The sequence below is a fragment of the Lacerta agilis genome, chromosome 6, assembly GCF_009819535.1.
Source record: "Lacerta agilis isolate rLacAgi1 chromosome 6, rLacAgi1.pri, whole genome shotgun sequence".
Classification (NCBI taxonomy): Eukaryota; Metazoa; Chordata; class Lepidosauria; order Squamata; family Lacertidae; genus Lacerta; species Lacerta agilis.
In genome coordinates this window covers 40,196,642-40,214,178 of record NC_046317.1, presented here as the reverse complement: position 1 = coordinate 40,214,178, position 17,537 = coordinate 40,196,642, and the positions used below count along the sequence as shown (strand labels likewise).

Here is a 17,537-nt window from a genome sequence, read left to right as displayed (position 1 = left end):
ATTCCATTACTGAGGGAGATGGGAAGAGGAAAACTACTAAGTAAATCGAGAGACCTGCTCCTTTTAGCTCCTCGTCTCCCTAAACAATTTCAGACTGAGTTAAGTTGTTATAAGAACTTTGTAACTTTAAGAACTGGTACCTAATTTTGCTTTTTAACTCTTTCCCCCTTTTTCCTTTGTGTTGTTTTTAGGTGGTATGCTTGAGGGCAGGGCCTGTGTTGCTTTTTATTGCTCTGGGAGCTTTTTCAGCTGGACAGCAGGATAAAAACACTTTAAAATAATAATAAATAATACTTACCCCAAAAGAACTTCTTCATGGGATGGCCAGACTTGGCCAGACTTCCAAACAACATCTCTCTTCGGTTTGCATCAGAGGGCCTTGCCAGCTGATATTCTGTTGTTTGTTTAATAGAAAGGTTTTCAGATTCAAATTAACATAGACCTCCAAACTAGCCTTGACTATAGGGGTACAACAAAGCCATGCACATTAAAACGTTCATTTGCTCAAAACAGCACGAACAGATCAGAAGGACTATTGCCAAAACTACTTAACCTACCTTACTGCTTTTATGCATGGCTTGTGTGTTTATTTTTACATCAAAAAGAACAACACTCAAAACTAGTTCGCTTTGACAATGTCAGCCATGTGGCTGATGGAAATGTACACAGAGCGAACCCAAAATCAATCCCAGCAACATGCTGTTCTAACTGCATAATAACAGGGTGCTTCTATCATCTACAGCACCCTTCTGAATGCATAAGAAACAATCCAGAGAATGAGTAGTAAACATAAGTCAGCTCCTGTATGCAAAATGCCCTTACTGGATCAATACGCAGGTTTTACAATACCTGCTTCTAGTCAACTTAAGTGATGAGATGAAGAATTTTTCCTTTATACATTTTAAGTTGGATATATGTAATAAGAAAACATCAACAATTTGTCTGTCCATTTTGAAAGATCCACCTTCCTTTCCAAGTTAAAATGAACTTCTGAAAAAGATACTGTGAATCCTTTACTGCAGGTAGCAATCAATTAGAAATTGGAGTTCCTCTGTAAGTTGTTGAAAACTTCAGAATGCATCTTATTTGTCTGGCAATCATTTGGAATCCATGGGCAAATTTGAAAAGCAGAGAAACTGTTGTGGGCATCACATGCAACCCTCAACCAAGCACACAACAGAATGCTTGGGGAAGGGACCCTGTGGGTGCCAGGGAAGGTCTCTGTGGGCATATGTGTGCCCACAAGTACCACGCTGGTGACCTCTGGATACTAAAAGCATGCATAAATGCCCTGATTCATGAAAGATGTTATCAATACTTTTATGCCAAACAAAATTTGTTTTTTCAAAAAAAAACCCACTAAATATAAAGTGACAAGAGAGATCAGGATTCTTACCACTATCCACAGCCTCAACTTCCCGATCAATTGCATCACGGATCATTAAAGGGTGAATGAAAAACTGTGCCCACCTGAAACAGAAAAATATTGTAGACTTATGTTTTTCCAGGAAGTCTGACAGGCTTGCACAAAAATTAGTTTTCAAGTGTACAAGTGTTGCAATTTAAAATATTTACCAAGTTCAAGTTTTAGTAATAACATTTAAAAAGTTCTAGTGCCTGTGGTTAAACTTTCTATCCTAAAACAAAGGCTTAAAATATTGATTACATTTTTATTCCCAATGGAAATGATGCTTTGATGTGTGTCTTGGTTATCTGCTCTAATAAAAATCTAGACTGGTATGAATTCATTTTTGAATTTTATGACCCAATGTTGGCAGTGAATGATATTTCTTGCCAAAAATGAATTCTTAAGGCAAATGATCCTCAAAAGCCTCAGTACTCAATGTAATTGTACCCTGTAGAACTATTGTATTTACTTTTAATATCCTTAAAAAAATATCATTCTTCAATGAAGCATATTTTTTACTAATATTTACCTGAAGTGGTTCAACCTTTGGTAAGTATCTAGGTCAGAGTCTGATTATACTTACTGAAATCAATAGACTTGTTAAGTCATTACTGCAATCCTAACCAGGTCTACTCAGAAGTAAGTCCTATTGAATTCAATGGGGCTTACTCCCAGGTAGGATTGCACCCTAATTTATGCAGTTATGGGTCTACTCTGAGTATGACTTAGTGGATACCACCCAAAGTTTTCAGACTACAGTGGTAACTCAGGTTACAGACACTTCAGGTTACAGACTCCGCTAACCCAGAAATAACGCTTCAGGTTAAGAACTTTGCTCAGGATAAGAACAGAAATTGTGCTCTGGCGGTGCAGCAGCAGCAGGAGGTCCCATTAGCTAAAGTGGTGCTTCAGGTTAAGAACAGTTTCAGGTTAAGAATGGACCTCCAGAACGAATTAAGTTCTTAACCCAAGGTACCACTGTACTTGAAAACGGGGGGGGGGGGGGAATCAAATGCAGCAGCAGCAACTGAAATAAGAAGTCGCAAATCCAGCTTTTTATTCAGAATAATCAAAATACCTATCAAGAGCCTCCTTGAAATATTTCCTCTGTACATCAAACTGAAATATTGTTCGTTCACAGTCTGTTGAAGCATTGTCACTGCCTCCATGTTTCTTCAAAAATGCATCAAAACCATTCTCATCTGGGTATTTTTCACTGCCCATAAAAACCACTGGGGGAAAAAATGAAAGTTAAAGACACAGGTGTTAATTCCAATGGCAAAAAAATGAAATTTACTGAGTTCAAAAAGAAGTTTGGGTGTGTTAATGGGAAACAAATGGAAATAACTAGGTACATACGTTTTACAAACTTTTTTTTTTTTTAGATCAACAGGGCAACTTCTGGTTTTAAAGATATCTATTGTTAGTCTATGAAGATATAATATCTAACTTTGCAAATATCCAAGCAGGAAAATAATGCAGCTGACTCCTACATTGCTGATTTTCAAGATTTTATGTCAAAGAGCTCCACAGATGCAAAACTAGAAAATTTAATTTTTGCTAAAACACAGCAAGGTCACATTTAACACACACACAAAAAACATACTGTGTTCCAGAAAATGTGCCAACCCAGGCAGATCTTCAGGGTCAGAGAAACTGCCAACAGCTATACAAAGTGCAGCTGCAGACTGGAAAAAGAAAAACAAGAACAGCATTTTAAGGAAAAAAACATTACTATTTTATAAGATTACCATCTTATAAGATTACCAAATTGCCTACTATAAAACAATTCTGCAAGGGAATCACCAAAAGTGATGCAAACACTGTACAAGACAGAAAACAATCTGAATTGTAAAACTGCAGAGGATGACCTATGAATCTATGTAAGGCAGACACAAAAGTAATGCTTTCTTTATCTGAGACTCAAAAGCCTGTCTCTCCTGCAACTTTGAAGTGAACCTGCCAACTTAACTTATTACGGCTACTGTATATTCTGGTGTATAAGACTACATTTTAATCCAGGAAAATCTTCTCAAAAGTCGGGGGTCGTCTTATACGCTAGGTGGAGAATCTGCAGTCGAGTATATCTCAAACTTTATATTTTAACTGGAAAAGTTGGGGGTCGTCTTATACGCCCAGTCGTCTTATACGCCGGAAAATACAGTAGACTTCTTCTGAAAATGATTTATTGTATTTTTTAACTCTCTTGTCAGAGGACTCACTTTGAACTTCTGTTTCATTAATGTGTTTTCCTTTGGAATTTATTTGTTATATTTTTTCGGTTTTAGCCAGAATTTTATACACCCGGTAGATGTATTTTATATGAGCTTCCAGTATAGAAATGAATAAAATATCAAAAGCAGCAATGTGTTTTTTTGTCCTCTGCACCAAACCACTCATGGTCATTCATTATCATTATTCAAACCATACCTGTTTTTCTGTGCTATTCCTCTTCCTCGTTTCCTCTTTCTCTCCTAGCTCTTCTAATTCACTGTCAGGGTCATCAAAATCCTCATCATATCCACATTCATCATCATATCCCTCTTGGTCATCTTCTATTTCTGCTCCAGAATCATCATCATCTGTGCCTTCCTCAGAGTCATCCTCATCCTCTGACACTGCACAAGGGCTACCATCTGGGTTATTCAAGTCCGAAATCAGCAATGCACATAAGCCATTTTGCAGTTTGATGTACCTACAAAGTGACAGGTATATTATCATCAGGATGATTACCCTTTCCATTCATTGGCTCCTTAACGTCTTAGGAAAATAAAATAAAATAGAACATCCCTGTATTTGACATAACTATTCTGTTCCTCTGCAATCATTACTATTATTATCATTATAATTATTATTAATTACCTACCTTTCACCCTAAGGTCTCAGGGCAAGTTACAGCTTTAAAATACAATATTAAAAACAATTTAAAATAACAACGAGCTTTGTTCACATCTAAGGGTTGTATCATGATGACTAACTTGAGTCTGACCAAACTGCGGGAGGCAGTGGAAGACAGGAGTGCCTGGCGTGCTCTGGTCCATGGGGTCACAAAGAGTCGGACACGATTAAATGACTAAACAACAACAACAAAACAACAACTTGAGTCTACATTTCAATTGCCTATTGAGTATGACTTGAGTCATATACTACCCATTAATATTTGCTAAATAGTAATTCTTTCCTTTTTGAACTAAAAAAAAATATGCATTTACCTTGGCAATTACATTTGTAAAACCAGACACAATGCTGCCAGGACTGTTTTTGTGTTAATGAAGTATTTTACATTAGGGAACCTAACAGAGATATAGATAGCATAATAATGGAACAGGAACAAATTCTACTTGGAGGTTGGGGGAGGAATGGCGAAGGCTCGACAGCAGCCTGTTGGTCACATGTTTTTGGATGGATGGCCAACTAGCAGCCTCCAAGACCAAAAGTGGTTGGATTCGGAATGTGAGCTGCACCACTGCTTCTTTCATAGGAGATGCTCCTCTCACTTCCTGGGAGAGGTGCCTTAAAGATGATGAGGGCAAAGCTGTGCACTCAAAGTTCAGCACAGGCAAAAGTGGTAAGAGCAAGGAGAGAGTTACACACAATCCTTATCAATCGTTCCGCTTTAAATCAAAAGTGTTACCACTCTAAACACCAATGCAAGAAAAATAAAGCTTTCATCACAGAAATACAACTACAGCGTGATGCACTTCTATTCAGCCATGCAAAATCACAGTCAATCACAGCTTTCTATTTAATACTGGAAATTCAGGTTAGACCTTTTCTATCCCTACAGCAGGTTGTTTTCCATAAGACAAAGTAGATGCAGCATTTATGTTCATATTCAAGTTGCAATTTCAATGTGCAGATTTACATTTCACAAGTATAATTACATAGGATGCAATTAAACATTGCACTAATATAAGTGTTCTGTCAGTGCAAGCACTTCTGGTTTCCAAACGAACAAACTCCTTTCCTTCCCCCATGCACAGTTCTGGAAGTTCTCCTGACCCTCTAGAGAGGACCTATGGGAGGCACATAGGTGAAGAAGAGACAAAAAGACCTGCTGTGCTTGCAGGATGCTTTGTGCTGGCTTCTGCAACCAGCACAAGGGTTAGCTGACCCTTGATTTTGGCTTATGAATTTATACCTATTTATTATTAAAGTACACTAATGTTTATGTTTTTAACAGCCACTTGATATTTATATGATTACAAGAGTGCAGTTTTATATTTAATGGCTGGAATAAAATTCCATCTTTGTAATACATATGATTTTTTTTTTCCTTTACCCCACAAGCAGGACTAGAGGGCAACAACCCTCTCCTGCTGTTGTTCCCCAGGAACTCATATTCAGAGGCGCTCTATTTCTGGAGATAGTGTTTTACCATCATGATTAGTAAGACTATCCCCTCCCTGAATTTGTCTAACCCGCTTTTAAACCTATCCAAGTTGGTGGTCATCACCACATCATGTGGCAGTGATTTTTCTTCTTTTTGCCAAATTATTCCTTTCTTTGAGGTGATAATCAACAAAAGGCAATTATAAAGTAACAAGAAACCTCACTCAACATGATCAAGTTACTGATAACCAAGATCATAACCTCTATTATTTGACTTAGATAACTGTGCTGGCAGGGGGTGGGAAGAGAATCCAGTTCAGCCAAATCAACATTGTTCTGGTTTTGGCTACATAAGAAAATTAGGAAATTGTAAGCAATACCAGACCAAATGCTAGCTAGTAAAAGGAAAACAAGGAATCAGTTAGAAAAATAAGTCATGATGTAATGCTTTCTTTCTTATTTGTCCCCTTGAAACCAGTCCTAAAATTCTCAAATCAAAGGTGCGATATCAAGTCGATACATAATGGGGGTAGTGGTGGTGAGCTACTGCTGTTCCCCACCTTTAAAGAAAAAGCCTGAAAATGAGCACACAGACTCAGATTCTTCACAGAAATCAACCACTTAGTGTAAAGTCTGCAGAACTTTCTTGTCAGTTCTACTTTACCAGCAGATCCAGCTAAAATGTAAAGACTATGACTAAACATTAGTTGCTAGAGGCAACAAATATGTGAGAAACAAAATTCCTTATGAAAGTCCACTCTCTGTAAGCTGAGAAGTGAAAGACAACATACTGCTAACATAAATGGAGAAAGAGTAGGTAATCTCACATGTAAGTTACTGGCTACAATGACCACCCAATATATACCTTATCCCATTTTGTTCTCAAAATGACCATGAGTATGACTTGTCTAAACTCACCCAGTGAATTTAATGCCTGAGTAGGGAACTGAACCCATCTTCCTGATCCAATCTAATTCTCTCATCTAACACTGGCTCTCTACAATGAACATCTACTGGAACTGCGCTGAGAAAGGTGGCAAAGCTATTTTAACAATACACAATACATAGGAACCCTGTGGTATCAGACTGAAGTCCGCCTAATCCAGAACAGTGGCTAACCACATGCCTTTGGGAATGTACCGGTAACTCCATTTGGCACTTAGAGATAAACTGCTTCTGAACATGGAAGTTTCATGTTGTCATCCTGGCTAAGAGCCACCCTATAGAGTCATGCAGGATATGTCTCCCCCAACTTCGCCTTTTAAATGCATCTAAGCTAGAGGAGGAGGAGACTCTTGAGAGTCCCATGGACTGCAAGAAGATCAAACCTATCCATTCTGAAGGAAATCAGCCCTGAGTGCTCACTGGAAGGACTGATCCTGAAGCTGAGGGAGGCTCCAATACTTTGGCCACCTCATGAGAAGAGAAGACTCCCTGGAAAAGACCCTGATGCTGCGAAAGATTGGGGGCACAAGGAGAAGGGGACAGAAGACGAGATGGTTGGAGGCTACCAACATGAGTCTGCCCAAACTGCGGGAGGCAGTGAAAGACAGGCATGCCTGGCATACTCTGGTCCATGGGGTCACAAAGAGTAGGACACGACTGAACGACAACAAGCTAGTGGCCAGCAGCATCTAATACAGCACATAATGCAATGGCCCGTGGCTTGCATGACTTTTAAAAGAAACACTAATATATTTCCCCTGCCTCTGATAACCGGACCCACCACGCAGGAAAGCGGCATCCCTTCTCCTACCTAATCTCCCCAACCACCAATCCTCTGGCGGCCGATCAGGATAAAAGGAGGGGAAACTACGGTGCTGAACGGCACAAGAAATGTCTAATGTAGTTCTTTTAAGCTTCGCTTGCCCCACCTGAGAGACTCTTCCCCATCCTTATGCCTTCGCCCTACCCCTTCCTCCCCGCGCCCACCTGTACTGCTTGGGATCGCTGGGGGACTTGACGATCTCGGGATCCCCCACGTTGGGGCTGGGTTCGCTGCCGGTCGCGGCCTTGTCGCCTTCGCCTCCCGCTTCCGCCTCAGGCTCCTCTTGGGCTGTGCCGGCCTTGGCCCCACGACTGCTCTCCAAGTCCTCAGGCTGCTCGGAGCCGCTACCCAGCGAGGCCTTGGCCCGGCCAGGCATGGTTGTTACGGGCCCTAGGGGAGAGCGAGGCCCGGTGAGGATCCTTCGGGGCTTGGCTTGAGGGTTGCCGGCGCGGCTGCGGAGGGCTCGCCCTGCTCGAAGGTGGCTCGCCACCGAGGTCCCGCGCGGCCAGGTGGCTCCCGCCCTCAGCATCCACGACGGGACAAGCTCCGGCCCAGCAGTTCCAGCCCTCAGCCGCAGGCCGGTGCTTAGGACCGGAAGCCACCGAAGCCGGCCAATCAGGGCCCGGCTCGGCATCCATGCGCCCGACGCCCGCAAATCCGAGGTTCTACCGGCATCACTTGACTCTAACAGGCTACCGGCCGCCTGAGGAGGTGGGAATGGGGCAAACCATTGGTGTTAGGAATGGAGGGGAGACAGAGAGTCGAGGAATGGGAATAAGCTAAGGAGTGGTCCTTAACGTTTCTTCAATCAAGGCTGATCTCACCCCTGCTTCGTTCAAAACTGAGTTTTGAGGTTTGGCTTATAAACGTCTTTCTAAAGACGAGTACTTCTGGATTGGTTCAACAAGTTCTCACTCGTGGAGAAGGAGCCAATAATCTGTGACAGCGAATGAGCGAGAGCCATTACACTTAGAATGTCAGGGAACCATTCTGCGCTTCCTTGAACTGGGGATATATAAGGCGCAGAAATTGAGCTGCTTGCAGCTAAATGACAGTGCAGTGAACTTGGTTGCTGGAAGAGTAGCTTTGAAAGTGGTTTAAGGTTTTTTTTATTACTAATATATGTGTATCTGTATCTGTTTGGCTTGGAAGTAAAAAATGATCGTGTCTGCTGTTTCTCTTTTTGTCTTTTGTAACTTTGTTCCTTTCGTGTTCTAAAGGTTTTTGGTATGCAAACTATGGAAGACTGTGGCGTTTAGTTTGCATTTTCGAGTTGCCCCGTTGCTCTGGTTGATGGATCTTGGTGTTCTAGTAAAAAACAAAATAGATACTATAAATTTGAAGTCTGTCCGAGCGATCCACCTTGCGACCTCCAAGATTAACATTGGTGATACCTGCAGTCACTACAGTTTGAGTTACGTGTCTGCACCACTTCTACAACCTTTAACTAACCTGTTGGTCTTCCGACAACACTCAAAGCTGCCCTCCGACTAGCTGTATCTCAGACACTGAAGAGTGGGTAGAATAGAAAACTAGACGATCCCATTTCACAGGAGTTCCAAGTAGCCAGAGGCTTACGTAGGTTGGGGATAAGAAGCTGGTTCCCCCGTATCATGCTAGCACCATGCTAGAGTTGTTTGTACTGGGTTATCTTCTGTTACACGACATACCTACATTTCTTTGGATAGCCAGGACTGAACACCCAACCCTCCTTTCCATTGTGAACAGAGGAGAAATGCACAATTTGCTATGGTACATATGTAATTTGGATATTGTACTTGTGAAAAATAAACTGCAGTAAACTATTCACCATTTCAGCACCTATCAAATCTGGAGCCAGACTGATTTTGGGCCAGTGCAGTCTAACCTGGGTCACATGATTTGGAATGATAAAATGGGGGAGAACCATAAATGCCACCTTGAGCTCCTTGGAGGAATGATGGCATATAAATGTAATAATTATTTGATTCAGGCATTATATACTTTTCTTTATATCATTAATTGTCCTTATATTTCACTGCTGTTAGACTCAAAGTTCCATCAGCCCCTGTAAACATGGCCAATCTTGGGGATGATGGAAGTTGGAAGTCCAACAATATCTGGAATATCACAAGTTAGCCACCCCCCAAATTAACTGAATGTGAATCAGTGCTATTTTTTCTAGAAAAAATAGGTGCTGGAACTCACCACGGACACCTCCTTTGTTCTCTTATAATGGCAATGGCACCCACCTGAGAGGTGCCGGAACTGAGTTCTGTTGAGTTCCAGCTGAAAAAAAAAGCCCTGAGTATAATTAAAAGTGGGTCCAGGTTATATTATCTGGAGAGTAGCTCAGCAGCCTATGTGGATGAAATATTGACCTATGTTATGCAGTGGTCTAAACCACCGAGCCTAGGGGTTCCCGATCGGAAGGTTGGCAGTTTGAATCCCCGCAACACGGTAAGCTCCCATTGCTCAGTCCCAGCTCCTGCCCACCTAGCAGTTCAAAAGCACGTCAAAGTGCAAGTAGATAAATAGGTACCGCTCTGGCGGGAAGTTAAACAGTGTTTCCATGCGCTGCTCTGGTTCACCTGGAAGCTGTACGCCAGCTCCCTCGGCCAATAAAGCGAGATGAGCACTGCAACCCCAGAGTCGTCCACGACTGGACCTAACAATCAGGGGTACCTTCACCTTTACCTATGTTACAGAACTGAGGTAACAATTATTGATGCAATGTATGTGAAGTAATTTCAACAATCTAATGTTCAAATGGTAATAATACGTAGCATTATCTTTATAACCTTGCTTAGTCTGCCTATCAACAACAACACTAATAATTCAACTGAAAAACTAGACGAGCTATTTATGTCTATTAGCAATGTAAATTAATACTCAAATCAGATCACAGTGACTAAATAACAGCTTTATTTTGTCATGATTTCATAATTAGGAACATGTACATTCAAACACTACACAGAAAGTGCCTGCTAAACACCAAATCACAAATGTGCAAGAAAATAGAACTTTCTCATTATAATTAATACAAATTCAAACTCTCTACTAAACATATTTTGACTTACTATCACAGTTCATATTCCTACTATGACAAAGTGAAGTTTGTGTGTGAACGTTAACAGTGCAATCTTATATGTCTACTCAGAAGTATGTCCCATTGAGTTATGTGGGATTGCAGTCTTAAGGTAGCTGCAAGATTGTCAAGGGCAACTTTCAAATGCCTGATCCTGCAAATTACAAATAATTGCTTCCTGAGCTGAGCTAACCTCAGTGAGGGTAGAGGATATTGGCAGGAAAAGTTAAAAGTGTGTAGTAGCCTTTGTCATTTTCAGTAGTTTTTATGTGCACATGTAATACACACCGCTTATGATTTTTAAAATATTAAATAGTATAGGAATGGTCCTAAATGATATATTCTGATTAAGTGAAATTTACTTCACAAAAGCTAATTGCTATACAAAATTTGTTAGTCCTTAAAGTGCCACAGAATTATTTATTTCAACCTTTATGTCAACCTTTTCCCAGTTACATACGTCTTTTTTCTTGGGAACTAATGTACTTCCACAAGTGCAAAAAAAAGTTAAACAGTCTGAATATTTATCTGTAGAGCAATTAAGCCGTAAACTCATTGAATGGCCTTGGATGTCTATCACTGTCATACTTGCAGTCTAATTGAAACCATGTCCAGAATTCCACGCACATACCAAGGCTTTTCAAATGCTGCTTTATAGGAAAAATGCCCCTAACGTCTTGTTCCTAGTGTTTCTGGCAACATGTCCCTCTAAAGTAGGCTACCACCCTTTCCTTTTGACACATGCTCATGTGAATGGTGTGGCTGCTATGGTATGGAGTGACTGAGCTTGGTGGTTTTTGCCTCAATGAAAATGACTGGTTTAAATGACTGAGTCTAGGACCTTCTGCATGCTCTACCACTGAGCTACAGCTTTTCCTGTGCAATTCTTATTAAGCAAAGATACCAGTTAATTACACAAAGAACAGTATTGCCTTTCCCTTCTGAAGATCTTTTTGTGAGATAGTTCAAACTGCTGTCCTTTCTTTTTTTAATTAAATTTTTGTGTCATAGTTAATAGTGGCCTCTAGCTAGCAGATGCTAATAAAGTGTGTTTGGGTCAGGATTACCTGACTGGTGGCGAAACAATGGTAACATTGAGAACCACACAGAAATATGTGACGGACTATATAAACTACTTAAACCGTAGCATAACTTTTCACTGGAACACTAGCTGCGCTTGCACTGTTTTTATATAAAATATATAAAGAGACTTCGCAAAACATCAGACAAACATATCCAGCTCCACCAGCACTGAAACATCTCTTTTAGAAGACGTACTGTTCCTGCCCACTATCTTGCAACAACAACATTCTTTGAGATTTTGAGGCATTAACAGGAGCAATTCTGCTGCAATGGAGGGGGGCTGTATGTGAGACGCACGTTCTTCCCAGCAGTAGTTGTCCTAGAAGCTTCCGAATCCATGCTCTCCGACATCTTTTCACAGATGATGTCCACCAGGCGCTCAAAGACCTGCCTCACGTTGACATTCTCCTTGGCGCTAGCTTCAAAATAATCGAACCCTGGGTTTTGTTTTTTAAAAAAGTACACAAATCAATATCTGGTTATCCCAAAACTGTTTCTCGTGTTAAACTGGCTTTAAATTATCTGTTAGTCATATTAAACAGTGCATTTTGGTTTGTTTGTTTTTTTAAAAAACCAGGTGTCTAAGTTCAGAATAGATAAGGAGGTTTTATGAAAAGTGATGCTGTATAAATCTCTAGTTTATGGTCTATAAAATAAATAAAATCAGTTAAAGTTCAAAAAGATCTTGTACCATATGAGTGTAACCAGTGCTATTTTTCTAGAAAAAGAAGTGCCGGAACTCTCCATGAACAGCACCCTCATTCTCTTAGAATGGCAATGGCACCCACCTGAGAGGTGCCGGAACTGAGTTCCTGTGAGTTCCGGCTGGGGGAAAGCCCTAAGTATAGCACAACTGTAAAATTATTATTATTATTATTATTATTATTATTATTATTATTATTAAGCATTGGGTATGTAAATGGTCCTCAGGTTAGGTGGACTGATTTAATTGATGTGTGTTGTGTTGTGTTGTGTTGTGTTGTGTTGTGTTGTGTTGTGTTGTATAGTTTTGGGGGGTGGGTTTGTTTTTATTCTTTTCTATTGTATTGCATTTTTTCCTTGTCCCATTTTTTTTAAAAAAACATCCTTTATATTTTTAACACATCAAATATTAAATACTGTACATAGCTCTATTCACATATTAAAAGAAACAAATCTTAATACTAAACCAGGTATTGAAGCCTATGAAGAAAAAGCCTAAACTACTACTAACAATATTTAAAGCTTACAAAACACTTTTAAAATATTGCTGTCTTATAATGTCTGGATGCAGGTAGTGGCAGAGCAGTAGATAATATCAGCTTGGTAATCATAAAGTCATAGACAGGAACCAGCTAAAATTAGGAATAAGGTTTGGTTGTGGTCCTTTGTTTTTAACCATGTTGTCAGAGGTGAAGATTTGGGAGTTGAGAACTGGGTTCAACATGAGAGGTTTGAATAAAATTAGGAATTAAGGAATTTCCATAAACACACTTGCAACGAACCTCCACTTCACACTCTCCCCTTGTTACTAAGTGAATTTCTAATCAGGTGTTCTGGGTCAAATTTCAATCCACCCCACCTGTCCCTCTGACGTCCGTCTGTGATGTCAATCCCCTTTTATTTATAATCTGGGAATCTCTTAGTAATGGGAGTTTTTCTGTCCAGCGGCCGTGGCCGGTTATATCCTCTGCTCTGGGCTTCAGGGGTTAAACTCTTCTTTGCCTACAGTTCGGGGTCTCTCTTTCATTAGATCCCTCACTATATCAGTTAGCTAAGCCCTCTTAGCAACTCTGTGGCAATACCAGGATTTCCGCCCGCTAGCCCCTCCTGAGGGAACTCCAAGACACAAACTATCACCCTGCAGGTCAGTTTTGTCCTTTCCCTGAGTTCACCTCCTCACGAGCATACATAACTCGCTGGACCAAATGAACGACGATATTTTCTTAGCTCAACAATAAGAAGTCTTTATTTCTTTCAGAACATAACGGTTTCAGTAATGGTTTATAAGCTTGGTTTCATAACAGTGTAAACTCTTTCTTTCAGCATCATATACACATCTTCAACGTATCCTAACCTACCCACCACTATCCTGGCCCCACGCCCTCCTTCTTCCAGTCACCACTCCTCCCACTCTAACGGCTGCTCCCTCCTTTTTTAAAGAGCGGAATGTCCCACCTCCCATGGGATATCTGCCACTCAAACTGGGGTACCCATTAACTCATAAAACACTGTGGGTTTCTGAAAATCCCTTAACTTAGATCCGATTCGTTACAACACTGATAACTGTTCTTACAAAAAAGCAAATGTTTACACTCCAGAGCTGTTTGGAATGCTCTTAATCTGGTGTTTGATATACTTATTGATGTTCTAAAAAATCTGAGAAGGTATATAAGGAAGAGTCAGAACAAAATACACTGCTGAGAAATTATGAGCAGTGTTAACTGTCATAGTAATTTGAATGTTGAATGTCATGCTGATTCGTATGTCAACTACTAAGAATGGAAAATGGATTGACTTAACTGAATTCATTTCATAAGGTTATTAACGGGGCTGCTTCAACAGACCAGTTGTTTGAAATGAACAATCAGTGTTAACACACCAACCAATGAAAAGCTAAATGAGGAAAATTATATTTTATGCATGCCTGAGTACCTCTAATCCTCACTGCTGTGAAGCTCAGAACAGCTCCCAGAGCTCCCAACTATTTGACAAACAAAGCTGTGCATCTGCTGCAAATAGTAGCAGCAGAAAGATAACTGATGCTCCCAGACAGGTGTTTATATTAGTATTGGTACTGGTCATTCATACAAGTTTTTCAAAGTGCCTACACAAAATGCCAGCCTTGTTCACCTCAGCTGAATCCAGATTCATCATTTTTCACTGAAAATACAATACAGTACATTAAAAAGCCTCTTGCCCATGACCTGTTTGTGGTATATAAATGAAAGCTTTGCAACATTATACCTCTGTCTGAAAGCACCCAGTAATTAGAGTGTCAGGCTAAGACTGCAGAGGCTCTCTCACTGAGCCATAAGGCTCTCTGGTTGACCCTTGTTCAGCCGCTCTCTTGACAACAGTGAGAGTATAAATAATAGGGCATGAGGTTACACAACACTTATAACACCCACAAACATTCATATCCCACAGTTTATTTCATTCTCTCTCTTCACACACTCATAGTCTCTCATGATGCCATCACTCCCAATGACATATCTCAAAACAGCCATTAAGTCTCCATCACTCAGCCATGACACTTGAAAGCCAGCAAAACACAGTATGGTTTTTTTTATTTAAAAAAAAAAAAAACTCATTCTGCACTCTTCACTCCCTAGGAATACTGGAATTACCAATATCCAGCCAGTCAATATACAAAACCAGATCCAAACCTGACAAAACTCACTTCTCCTGCACACTCACACATATACAGAAAGCAAGTCACACAGGAATCGGAGCAAACATCCAGCTAACAGAGCTTGACAGTAGTGACATACCAGTATGTGCCCAAAGGAAAAAAGATAGGAAGCAAAAAGTTCAGCCGTGACCAAATGGGACATTCAGCTTACAGTTGAACTCGGTTCACTTGGGTAGCAGGCAGGGTTGGACCAAGACATTTTACTGTCTGAGGCAAAAGGCAAGATGATGCCCCTCCCCATTGCACATAGAGAAGCCTATTAGACCTGCACTTGGATTGTAGTTCAACACTGACAACATCTTTCACTGCAACTGAGACAGCAGGCTAAACAGAGAGGAATAGTCAACGGGCTTATTAACAGTCTATGTCATTTTAAATGTGTTTGTGAGAGGGGGGTTATTGGTTTATTTTGTTTTTCTTGTTTTTATTCTGTATTTTGTGTTTTTATTCTGAACAGTGGTACGTCTACTTATGGGCGCGATCCATTCCGGGGTGCCGTTCGAACCCCGAAAAGTCCGTAAGTAGAGCGCTGCTTCTGTGTGTGACACAATAGAGCGTTCCTGCACATGTGCGAAGCGCGCAGAAAGCTTCTGCGCGTGTTGCGAAACCCAGACACTTCTGGGTTTGCCACATTCACAACCCGAAAATCCGCAACCTGAACCTAACGCAACTAGAGGTATGACTGTATTTTTATGCTGTTAGCCACCCTGTGATCTTCAGGTGAACGGTGTTACACTCATTTAATAAATAAATAAAATAATAAATAAATATTATAACCCAATTATCTGAGAAAGTAGATGAGGGTGCAATTAGGATGCAACTAAGGGATACGGAACCTAGTCCTCAAGATGATACTGGACTACATCTTCCATCAACCTTGACCATTGGTCATGCTGGCTGGGACTGATGGGAGTTGGAATCCAACAACATCTGGAGGGACATTGGTTCCCCATCCCTGCTTATAACCGGAGGGAGAAGGGATCAAAAAAAGAGAAACGTTAACATGTACCCAACTGATCAGCCAGATGTTTTCCCTTTTCAAAAGGAACGATTCTCTCATCCTCCATGTCACATTTGTTTCCAACCAGAATGACTTGGGCATTATCCCAGGAGTAGGTCTTTATTTGAGTAGCCCTGTGGGAGAAGAAAGAATTTGTGGTAAAAGTAGTAGCCAATAATGTGTCACAGTGTGAATGCACTAAACCAAGGGTCAGCAAACTTTTTCAGCAGGGGGACATTCCATTGTCCCTCAGACCTTGTAGGGGGCCGGAAATGAATATTTTTTTGGGGGGGGAAATGAACAAATTCCTATGCCCCCCAAATAACCCAAAGATGCATTTTAAATAAAAGCACACATTCTACTCATGTAAAAACACGCCGATTCCACGGGCCAGATTTAGAAGGTGATTGGGCTGGATCCAGCCCCTGGGCCTTAGTTTGCCTACCCATGCACTAAACCTCCACTCCCAAATGACAAAACACGAAGACAATATTGACAGTTAACATATTGTTGATTTTGCAAAAGCAATGCAATCGTCCCAGTTTAGGAATTTCAGTGAAAATTTTTAGCCAAAACCTTTGTGCATTTCAGTGTTGTGCAGTTAGTGAACCAGGGGGACTATGCTAGGTCCTTCAATGATCTTGCTAAATTAAAGTATTAAAGCCTGGTGCCTCCTTCCCAAAGCCTGGGAAACTTCTGCTGGGCTTAGGGCCAGAGGCTCATGTGTGTGACACCCCCCCCCATGGCCCTCGCAAGCTGGTGCCTCTGATCCTAACCGTTCCCCTATGAAAAATTTCACAGCACACCACTGGTGTGTTTGCTGATCCCTGTTTTGAGGAATATAATATGGGAATGTTTTCTTTGAAAAAATATATATACCAAAATTGATTGCATTCAGCTGAGCTGCTTGCTTCTGACAGTTCCAGTTCTGTACCTGGAAGGCTATAGTTTACTGTAGTTAGGAAAGCTCATAATTGTTAATAAAAGTAGCCTGTATATTGAACTCAGATGTTTAGCTTTTCTTGTAAGATTTTTCAAAGTGGGATGCAGTCCATCTTCAGCTGAAACTAGATCAGAGCTCCCAGATGTGCCTGATATTCCATGTTTTGTTCACACATGCGCACACAAATGCATTCTAGCTTGCCAGTGACTACTTATTGATCCCGTTCATTTTAACTTGTGTTTCTGGGAATTCAGAGTTTTTAGGTCAGTCACAGTAGCATCAGTGCTTTCTAGATCAGTTTCAAGGATTTGTCCTAGGTTGTATGAAAATATCTTGAAGCTGCACCTTTTTAAAACAATCATAAGCTTTCATTAGGCTGCATTCCTAACCCCGCTTACCTGGGAAGAAGCCCTATTGAATTCAATAGGATGGTTAGAATTGCCCTGGCAATTTTGTTTAGTATATTGACTAACTCAATTTTTAGTTGGAGTTCCAAAGTAATGGCTCACTTGTTTATTTTTGAAGCTGTTAATTTCCGCTAG

General features: G+C 40.7%; 2 protein-coding genes across 6 annotated transcripts in view; both read right to left on the bottom strand.

Moving 5' to 3' along the window:
• Positions 1-8,157, bottom strand: part of NRDC (nardilysin convertase) — a 30,942-nt gene extending 22,785 nt beyond the window's left edge. The window contains exons 1-6 of the mRNA XM_033152149.1: positions 7,673-8,157; positions 3,839-4,103; positions 3,015-3,096; positions 2,487-2,640; positions 1,397-1,470; positions 299-394 (exon numbers count right to left, since the gene is read on the bottom strand). Coding sequence (XP_033008040.1) covers positions 299-394; positions 1,397-1,470; positions 2,487-2,640; positions 3,015-3,096; positions 3,839-4,103; positions 7,673-8,142 — 1,141 coding nt within the window. The 5' untranslated portion in view covers positions 8,143-8,157. The remainder of the gene's footprint in view (positions 1-298; positions 395-1,396; positions 1,471-2,486; positions 2,641-3,014; positions 3,097-3,838; positions 4,104-7,672) is intronic.
• Positions 8,158-11,299: 3,142 nt separating this feature from the next.
• Positions 11,300-17,537, bottom strand: part of RAB3B (RAB3B, member RAS oncogene family) — a 60,433-nt gene continuing 54,195 nt past the window's right edge. For 4 of the 5 annotated variants that reach the window (XM_033152147.1, XM_033152144.1, XM_033152145.1 and 1 more), the window contains exons 4-5: positions 16,062-16,186; positions 11,300-12,095 (exon numbers count right to left, since the gene is read on the bottom strand). In XM_033152147.1, the coding sequence (XP_033008038.1) occupies positions 11,905-12,095; positions 16,062-16,186 (316 nt within the window). In that variant the 3' untranslated portion in view covers positions 11,300-11,904. The remainder of the gene's footprint in view (positions 12,096-16,061; positions 16,187-17,537) is intronic. The other variant, XM_033152148.1, reaches the window with a different exon arrangement.